Genomic DNA, 10,629 nt, shown 5'->3' with positions numbered 1-10,629 from the left:
CACTGCACTTCAAAATAATAGTGGACAGGCCTTAGTCTTCTTTTTCATTAGAGTAAAACCTTGTTGATATTTAAAAATGCCATCATAATCCATTCAATAATTGGTTGCTGGGGCAAACATCCCATGCTAGTTGAGACACTTTTGCACTTTATCTGCCATAGCTGGCTTCTCTCTGAAAGCCTCAATATAGGCAACGGTTTCAGAAGAAAACTGGCGATTGTACAAACAATTCAGCAAGGTTTTTATTAACATATTGACAATGGAGACACGTAAATTAAAATACCATTGCAAAATAGAATCTGTGGGTGTTAAGATGAGTCTGTGTCCAGGGAGTGAGGGAAGGGAGAAAGGACAAAATCACTAATTTATTTTTATATACATGATGAATACTATATATTAATTTACACTGAGCTGGGCATGTGTCTGAATAATAGCAACTCCCATTGCAGGTAGAGGCTCCCATAATCATATGTAGCTGGGCAGGCAATCACAAGAAAATTTCCAGCTTAGTCTTGATGACATCCTATTTTTTTAATGAGGTATTACAAAGTTAGACTGGGATGTTTATCTATGACTTTTACTTTGCTAGATTAAGGGAATGTCTAACAGGAAGGAAGATATATGAGCTGGAGCCTGCAGTGGCAAGCCAGAAAACCACTAACTGAAGTCACCACTATTTTCTGAAGCGAGGAATCATGATTGTATAATAAAATACAAATGTTTTAGTAAGTGAAGCATGGCCTTACAGCTTAATAGCATGCTGTCAGTATAAAAATGTTCATACCTAAAACCATGTTTATTCCCAGAAATGTATTTTCTTGTAACATTACCTCCTGAGGGCTCACATTAAGAAACTTAGATAATGTGCCAAAGTTGTTGATCCTGGGTAGCAACTCTTTTCTCATCATAGCTGACTCATTTGTCTTTTTATAACTGCTGAGATCCTTCTCCTAGATTCATCTAGAGATGTTCTCCTTTGAGGTGACTGCAATGTAGGTATAGCAGGCAAGCTAACACTGAAGCTGTTTGGATTCCTACCACAGAGTACTGCTCTAGTGGTCCTTGAAATCTCAGGTGTTATCCCTTTTGAAGCCTTTGGGCGCCTTTGACTGTTGATCAAAGTGGAGGAGGAAGTTGAACTGCCCTGACTAAGGGAACACTGTGTCAAGGGAAAGTTTCCACCAAGTTTTTTTCGTTCCATGACTTGTTCTTTAGCTTGAACCAAAGCCTCAGTAAGCTCATAGCGTTCCTCACACTCCCTGCGTACAGTGTCCTGGAGAAGGGCATTCTATGAGAATAAAGAAAGACATATTTCATAAAACATTATTGAGATGACAACAAAAGATATATAAATATTGGGTGTTTCTTAGCATCTCAAAACACAGTGTACTCAGAACAGCGTGTGCAGACAACACATAGTGTACTGAAATGCTTACAGCCATACCACAGATAACCAGCATATCCATGTGACAATTATTCTTATTAGCTACTGTGTTTTTTCATCATGGGTGTGGTAAAAAAAATTGTACCTAACATCTAAAGCGTTACTATATTTTAGATATACTAAGCAGCTTTAAAAGTATAATTAGAATACTATCGCTTTATGTCATATCAGAAATCAATTTGCAATTTGGCAGTGCTCATCCACCCAGTTCTTTAGATATGAAGATAAAAATCTTCTATTCACAATTACAATGACATAGAATGGAAGATGTGCATCACACCAAAGCACATATAAACATTATCTTTATATTTACAGAGAGAAATGCCCATTAAAACAAACTAGTTGAATAAGCTACTTGACATTCTTCTTTAAATGAACAATGTGCAGCATGAAGGAATAATTCTTTTTCTTGAAAAAGGGTTCATTTCATTGGATGATCTAATTTTGGTCTTTTTCTATGTTTCTATTCCAATCTCTTCCAAGGTGCTGCTTTTTAAAATTCCATAAAAATAGCTACAATTTGTCTCTCAAATTGCCTGCTTTATTTTCAACAGTTTTCTCAACGAAGTATCTCAAAGATAGTTTTTCCAACCTGATTCTTGCCAGATTGCTAGACTTCCATTCCCAATTCCATGTCAGCTAGAAATTATTGCAGTGAAAGTCTAATAATGTATGTAGAAGGCATCAGTTTGGGAAATTGGATTAAGTGAAAAAAGTGAATTTGTCATAGGAAACTATTCATAATTTTATTCATAAAATATATTACTTGCACTCATGGTGCAAAAGAGAACATACTTTGCTTTATCTCACTAAAATGACACCTTGCTTTTTCATGACGGACATTGGCTTTGATTAGCTATATATGAAAGTGCTTTAGAGGTTGAATTCATTTAGGAACAGTCACTTTGCTTCCCAGGAAAACCACAGTGACCAGAAATGTCTTTAGCACTGTACTTGCTTCAAGCCTTGAAATGGAAAATTGGAAAGATAAATCAAGGCATCCCCGTGATAGCAGGCCTTCAGGGCAGAAGCCTAGTCTAAATTTGAATATATCCACTAAAACTATTAAATCTGCCCCTGAAATATTAATCACTTTAATTAAAAGTCCAAATTTATCTATGCACATTACTAGTGAAGAACTTTAAAGGATTTAAATGCTATTTACATTTTAGATTGATTTAAAAAATGAATCAAGGGCAATTGTTGAAGGCTCTAAAATAATGTGAACCCAATTTGACTAAAAGAATATTCCACAGGTAGATAACTAGTTAATTTTTCTTTCCCGACTCTTGAATCAGATGGATATATCATGAGAAATCTATTATTGCATTTGCAATTCTTTCCTTCCACCCTAATATCAAAAAATGCCTGAAGGCCATGGTTGGGTAACTACAGTATAATCCCAATGTACCAAAAATTTAGACCAGATACCAGATATTCTGAACCTATTTCCTTCTACTGAAAGAAATTCAGCATAACAATTAAAAAATAAATCAACAAAGCCAGGAAACTGTTCTCATTCTGTCCTGTCAGTTTTCAGACAACTGTGTTCTAGAAATATAATATGGGTCCGAGGTTGGAGTTTTGCTATTGAAGAAAAGGATTGTTTTGTCCACTACACAGTGGTGACTACAGAATTTTCAATGAAGAAGCAACTACTAAGAATTTTTTTAATGGAAAGGATAAAAATAATGCAAACAAAGCAGCGGTGGTATTCAGTAGTTTGGAGAACCAGCAAATCCCACCTCTGACTGGAGATTTTACAGTATCCTTCCCCTGCCACGCCCACCAAGCCACACCCACAGAATCAGTAATAAATTTTTTTTAATCCCACCACTGAAACAAAGGAACAAGTACAAGCGTTAATTTTTAATAATTTTAACCACTCAAATGAAAGTCCTCCTTGCACTTCTTTTCCATAAAAAATATAGATTTCACTTCCTCTTTTACATTTTTAAAAAAGTTACATTTTTTTATTTTTCTTGATTTTTTTTTCTTTAAGCTCTTTTGACTTGATTTCTCAAATGGCTTCTGGCTAAATGTACTACTACTAAATTGCAGCTCTCTGTTTTTCAGGTTTTTTTTTTTTGTCTTCATGCTCACTTCATGGAACAAATTCTGTATGTTGCTTTGGAAATTTTAAATACTTTAAAATTTATTCTAAATTAACATGATGAGAAAGGTATTTTTCCATGGCACTGTATTTGGGGTCCAACTACTGACAAAATAATAGATATTTTATTATATTACATAAACAACTTGACAGGAGTGACATTGTGTGCGCTCTGCCTATTCCTATCTTTATATTCAAATAAATTGCCTGCCTGTATGAAATACATGGCCCACAAGATTCTCCTTCCCAGTAGAATTCCCATTTATGGAGAAGAGAATAGGGAGAAAATCCTGCATGCAGTATATATTTACAGGTTTCTATGCAGAGAAATTAATTTGTTTATCATGATTCTTTCTACCATACCTTGATGAGAATAGCTTGCTTTAGACTTAATAATCGTAGATATAGAATATGGTTTATTTAGCAGGCACTAAACCATATTTGATATCCTTGTTCGGAATGGGAAAGAGAGAACAACTGAAATGGTATTTGGACTTACATTTTCATTCCTTGTTCAAATAACCACCATTTGTTAGGTTAGGATTTTTGTATCTCAAACAAACCAAAATATAAAAATTGGATATCATATAATGAACCAGGTCTGACCTTTGGCTGAGTTCATACCTCCTCTTGAACTTGATTCATTGTCTGAATCAATTGTTTTTGTTCCTCGGTTAGTTTTTCCAGTTCACAGGTCTTCTTTTTTATTTCTTCTTTCATGTCTTCCGTCACTGAATTATGAATGCCCTGTTCTTCCTTCAGCTGGAACTCAAGCTCAGTTATTTGTCTTCTGAGGCTTTGCCATTCTTTTTCCCTCTTGTGATCTTTCTCATTAACCTTCCTCTCCGCTTCATGGAGTTTCTTTTCAAGTGTCTCCATTTCAACCTTCAGTTTATTAGTAGCATTACATATCAGTAGAGGTATCTGAAAACAAATTGGACATTCAATTCTTGTCAAAGAATTTTGGAAAACATACATTGGTTAAGTGGATTTAAATAGGTTTAAGTGATTTTGAAAAAAGAAAGATAAGGAAACATCATTCCATTCCATATAAGACTTATAAAGAGCTTGTACGCAACATGAAATGAATATTAAAAAGTACTCTATAGTAGTGGAATTCTTAGAGGACATAAGATTTGGGAGTGATTAAAAATGTTTAATATGAATACATAAATAAAATAAATATTATAGTAAAACTCTGTTTTCAAATGAAGAACCGTCTTCTTAAAAACACAACAAAGAATTAGCTTTTAGAAATAAATATCCTGGACAACTCTTAAAGGACTAAAGCAAAATTTGATCCAAGTTGGGATTTTTGGTATGAAATAAAACTAAATGTTACTTCTGTTTGATGGGGTTCTTAGTCCTACAAAAAATCTCCGAAGGTCTCAAGAAATACTAGTAAGGAAAACTACTTGTAATGTACTAATCAACATCTAAAAAGAGATGGGACAACTCTGTGACCTTTTGTCATATGACATAAAGAGTGAAATTAAATGATTCTTGAGGCTACGTATTAAAAAAAATAGCTTTTTTTTAGTTGCTTAAACCTTTGTATGTAGCAGCTCGTCCTGATCTTTCTGATATTTTGCAATTAATTCCTGATGCTTTTGTTTCTCAATATCTAGTTCTATTCTGGCTTCTTCTTTGAGTCTAACAATCTCTTCTTTGTGACTGGTGTGCTCTTTCACTTTATCAGTTTCAACCTAGAAAGTAAACATTTAGAAATCAGTTAAGACTCTGTTCAATTTACAAACGCACAATGTTCAACGGACACAGTGTACAATGTTACTTGTGGAAATAATGGGACTTAAGTTAGTCAAGACATGCAGCCTGTTCCATACATCTACAATTTTGATGAAAATGTACAAATTACGCAAAAGTATGCAGTATTTGATACTAATTAGTATAACACACCATAATAATAGTATAGATAGAACACTATAAAAATTCATAAAAGCTTTTGTAGATACAGTCAGATCACGTTCAAGTGTTAGTTGTCTCTTCAGGATGATGGCAGAGGGATTGGCTAGAACGCAATCTCAGTAACTAGATCTGACCTTATAACTTGGGAAATTGGCATCTATTTAATGACACATTTCTTTCTGCTGCATGTTTTTCTACCCTGGCCTCATTTTTAAGTACCTTAATCATCAATCATGACATGTGGCAAAGGTGTTTATTAAGCCTTCAGCACATAGATCATAAAGGGTCCTAAAGTACTCTCAAAACACTGTCAGCAGTACTGACATAAGTGGAAGCAGATCTCAGAGTGAAAATATTTCCCATTTAATTAACACACAAAATCTATGCAATTAATAGCCATAATAATGAGCATTCTGAAAAAATGTTTCTCAATTATCTTGTCCGTGTTGCCTAGCAACATTTTTTTTCTTTTTTACGTAGTGTGTAATCCAGGGCATTAAATGCCTAAACTCCACTTTAAGGAACTTAGTTTTGAAAGAGATCCACCCCCCCCTGCTTCCATTTAGGGTACATATTATTTGCTTCCCTCCCCCTTTTTTTAAAAAAAGAACATTTTATTCCCATGTAGTGGCACAATGACCCAAGAACAAGACAGCATCATCTCTTTAGTCTGGGAAGAACATTTCTGGAGCACTTGACATTCAGCACATTTTAATAGTTGTCAGCAAATATGTAAGTGCTGTCTCTTATTCCCATTCGTTGGTTACCTATGTTGAATGCCAAGCTGCGTAACAGATACCAACTGTGTAAACAGACCAATTCATGATAAAATGATATCCTGTCTCTGAGAAACTATGCTGAAAGGAAAAACTGAGACATCTGAGACCCAAGTATTCACAGCCTGAGTTTTAGTGACCAAGCAGAAGTAGAAATACATTTCTTAAAAAGTTAAACCAGGACAAGAGGACAAGCAGTAGGCAAGTGCAGCAAGTACAGTTGGCCATATGAACTGCACTGTCCTCCTTCCTGCCTCTTCAGTGCAACTTCTCCTCCCTCCTCCCTCAATTCCCCACGCCTTGCAATTGAGGGGGACATAATTGTGATATGTCCAGTTAGGTTAAGTAGGAATTTGGTAGAAAACTTTCTAGCACAGATTGCCTTAGGTGCTAAATCCTTCCTGGCTCTTCTTCTCAACGTAGGCAGGCTTCTGAGTCTAGATATGGATGTGCCACAATAAGGTGGCACAATTTTGCTGCTGAGCAACATCACAGCTAAATAGTTTAACTGAAGAAAAGGAAGGGCAATGATTATGGCACTGGACTAGTATTGGCAAGATGCAGGTTCGAGTTCATTCTCACCCGCTGAAATTTACTGGATAATTGAACTATTAATTCCACCTCAGCTTAATGCACTTCACAGAGTTGTTGTTCTAGGGATAAAATGAAGAAAGATCCCCATATAAAGCACTTTGAGTTCTGAGAAAAGTGGCAAATAGATTAACAGATTAATCTATATTTTAGATAAAATATATAAAAGAATGGAATGCTGATATCTTTATATTATACAATGAATAAAAGTGAAACATATTTTATTGTTTTATATAAATTATAGTTCTGTTTTTAAATATTTTAAATATTTGTTTCAGAATTTTAAATGCTTTTAAAAATATAAATATCCAGATGATTCTCTGAAAGAAAACAGAAGGAAGGAAAATATGTATCTTAACTTTGAACAAACAATACAAAGGTAAAAGTATAATAGAGCAAAAGCTTGGATGCATTGACTGACATCTAAGCAAGTTACAGAAAACAAATAAGCATGGTTAAAACTAGAATACCTAGTATTACCTTTTCTTGCCAATTCTTTTCATTCAGCACTTTCTTCCTTAATGTTTCCTGCAGCTGTTCTGTTATCTTCTGATGGGAAACTAGTACTGACTCCCTAATTGTACACAAAAAGTCATATATAAGATGCATTCTAGCCAATCTAGCCAAAGAGATTATAAAAACAGTTCTAAATGGGATTTCTTCTCCAACTTCTAATGCTGCTTGCTTTAAAATTTGTTTTTGCTGCTGCCGGATCAATATTTCCCAAGGAGATCCTATATAGTAGGTAAGGAAAATACTGATACATGAAACTGATTCTCTTCAGTTCAGGCATTCTTCCAACAGATTTCTGAAGCAGTAGAACACATTTATATCTAGAAATCCTCCCCAAATAAAAAATACACATCAAAAGCTACTCTAATTATACAACGTCTGAAGGAATTTATAGCATTATGTTATTCCACAAATAACATAAATGCAGTAATTTGTGTACAGGTAGTCCTCAATTTACAACAGTTCGTTTAAGTGACTATTCAAAGTTTCAATAGCGCTGAAAAATGTGTCATGACCATTTTTCACAGTTATGACCTTTGCAGCATCCCCATGATCGTGTGATCAAAATTCAGATGCTTGGCAACTGGTTCATATTTATGACCGTTGCTGTCTCCCAAGGTCATGTGATCACCTTTTGAAACCTTCTGACCAGCAAAATCAATGGAAAAATCAGATTCACTTAACAATCATGTTACTAATTAATCAACTGCAGTGATTCACTTAATAACAATGGCAAGAAATGTTGTAAAATGGGGCAAAACTCACTTAACAAATGTCTCACTTAACAACAGAAATTTGGGCTCACTTGTAGTCATAAGTCGAGGACTACCTATGGTATATAATAATTATGTCATTACAGTAATTTTCTGTTTCATTCAATACACAATCAGAAGTAGTGCATAGCTGATCTAATTGTCCATAAAAATATTGTGTTAATGTATATGCATTGCATGTTTCCTTCCATAACCACCTTAAGGCAGCTTACAAAATATAATTAAAACAGAAAAATACAGTTCAAACAAATAATAAAATATTATAAAATCCATGCATTTAAAAAAAATTAAAACAATGAAATACTTGTTAAAACTTAGTTTTTGTTTTTTTAAATGAAGGCAGCTACAAACAGGGACCTAAATTGGAGATCCAACTAAAAGAGAAGAAATAAACTGTTTCCATGCATCCCTAATATATATTTCCTGCTTCAAAAATCAGAACACATTTACCCCAAAGGAAAACAACATATATGCAGGTTCAGTTTAGAATGAGAAAAGAACACAGGTGATAAGATAAGAACAACCGTTTGACTTTTGCGTATGCTCCTGCTTTTAGAAAATAGTAGATATGGGAGAATTATCTGATTGTACATATCATATCATATCCTGTCCAATCTCCAACTAGTTCACATTGTAATTCTATTTGGGAACACTTATGAAAGAGGATAATTATATTATTGGATCTCATTTATTGAAAAATAGCACTAATTACAGATCTTAAGAACCTACTTATGTTCTTGGATTAAAGAATATTGGAGAGCAAGACAAACCTCACTAATGCCTATTAAAATTGTGGATAATGACATTTGATAAGCAATATACTTAAATATAAACATACACATATTAGGACTGGCATGTTACATAACCACAACCCCAATGCACCAATATTATTGCATTAGGTTGCAGTCTTAAAAAACTGAACCTGTTGCATAGGTGATACAACTAAGCTAAGCGGATTATGTCTGATATTTGTTTGCAAGCCTGTTTAATGACACCACTTACCAGAAAAAAGCAGCAAAGATCTCCCATAGGTTAGCATATTTAGAAAAATACACATATTTAGAAAATTATTTTTATCGTAAAATAATGATTTACTATTCCCCCCCTCCCAAAAAATAGACAGGCGTGCATTACTTTCAGAGACATAATGTAGCTGAGAATTCATATAATGTGATGAATAGTATGAAATAAGAACTCCCATTTAAATCTCAAACAATCTCTCTTTAGGGTGTGGTGCTCATCTCAATTTCTTAGCCAAGAGAGCCAGCATTGTCCAAAGACATTTTGGTGGTCATGTAGCCAGCATGTATGTATACTGAGGTTCAAGGAACACTATTACCTTCCCACTGAAGTGATACCTGTATCTACTCACATTTTCATGCTTTCAAACTGCTAGGTGGGCAGGAGCTGGGGCAAATAATGGGAGCTCACTCAGTGCTCGGTCTCAAACCCAGACTGTCAGCTTTCTACCTGACAAGGTCAGCATCTTTAACCACTGAGACATCACACCCCAAGCTTAAATCTCATATTACCCTTGAATTCATATGAAATTCCATGTGATCTCCTTTCAACAGTATGGGAATCCAAATTAGTGAGGTAGGTAAAGAACTAAGTAAATAGCCACAGATAAACAGCAAGTGAAATTGTGGGAAACCCAGTTTTGGTTCTTTTCTGGTTACTCAGTCATCTACCTGGGACAATTTGAACCCTCCTTCTTGAATATTGCTGAGTAAAAGGCAGAGAGAAGCATCTACAGTATTATACAGCCCTCTGTCAAGCTATTTGGGTAGAAGTTGAAATGTCAATGAAGATAACATATATTAAATGGTTTGGACATTTTCATTACTCCAATGTCTATATCAATAGCTAGGTATGCCATACCGGAGAAAATTAATTGTTCAGTCATCACAATAAAAATAAATGGAATTTTAAAAAAATGTTAACCTCTCTCATTGACCTGAATGGTACTGAAGCTTTATTATTGTCAATTAAGGCCAATATTTGTTATAACTTTGGCTGGTTGTAGGTTCTACTTAAGTATACACAGTGCAGACTTGTGGAGTTCAATGGGATCATTGATGAGTAAGCATGCTTCAGATTGTACATTCTTTTATTAAACACTAACAGCCTATATAATTATTTATTTTGAGTTAGGAGTACTGCATGTGGAAAGAAAACCTAGGAAAAAGATCTGCACCTGTAGTTCTGGGTATGACAAGACATTTTTAATTACCTTTCTTGCTTAAGCATGACTATTTCTTCCTCTCGCTGTTTCAGAAGCTTGTTGATTGTTTCCAGTTCACTTTCCACAATCTTTATTTGTTTTTTAAAATTATGTTCTCTCTTTTCTTTCTCAATTGTTTCTTCCTGTAAACGTTGACACATTTGTTGGCAGGTAAGTAAAGATTGTTCTTTTTCTGTCACCATATGAGTAAACCTAAATGTAAAACAAAAGAAATATAATGACTGAAATATTCAGACACACATTTTCTC

General features: G+C 34.4%; 1 protein-coding gene across 3 annotated transcripts in view; it reads right to left on the bottom strand.

Moving 5' to 3' along the window:
- Positions 1 to 223: 223 nt before the first annotated feature.
- Positions 224 to 10,629, bottom strand: part of LEKR1 (leucine, glutamate and lysine rich 1) — a 41,846-nt gene continuing 31,440 nt past the window's right edge. Inside the window, exons 9-13 of one of the 3 annotated variants that reach the window (XM_026668227.2) lie at positions 10,370 to 10,573; positions 7,331 to 7,424; positions 5,108 to 5,263; positions 4,182 to 4,481; positions 224 to 1,288 (exon numbers count right to left, since the gene is read on the bottom strand). In XM_026668227.2, coding sequence (XP_026524012.1) covers positions 905 to 1,288; positions 4,182 to 4,481; positions 5,108 to 5,263; positions 7,331 to 7,424; positions 10,370 to 10,573 — 1,138 coding nt within the window. In that variant the 3' untranslated portion in view covers positions 224 to 904. Of the gene's footprint in view, positions 1,289 to 4,163; positions 4,482 to 5,107; positions 5,264 to 7,330; positions 7,425 to 10,369; positions 10,574 to 10,629 lie in introns of all 3 variants that reach the window. The other 2 variants (XM_087965230.1, XM_087965229.1) reach the window with 2 other exon arrangements.

The sequence above is a fragment of the Notechis scutatus genome, chromosome 4 (genome assembly GCF_049901735.1).
Source record: "Notechis scutatus isolate UNSWTSFEM ecotype Mainland chromosome 4, rNotScu1.2, whole genome shotgun sequence".
In the NCBI taxonomy this organism is placed as follows: domain Eukaryota; kingdom Metazoa; phylum Chordata; class Lepidosauria; order Squamata; family Elapidae; genus Notechis; species Notechis scutatus.
This window is presented reverse-complemented; position numbering and strand designations above follow the sequence as displayed.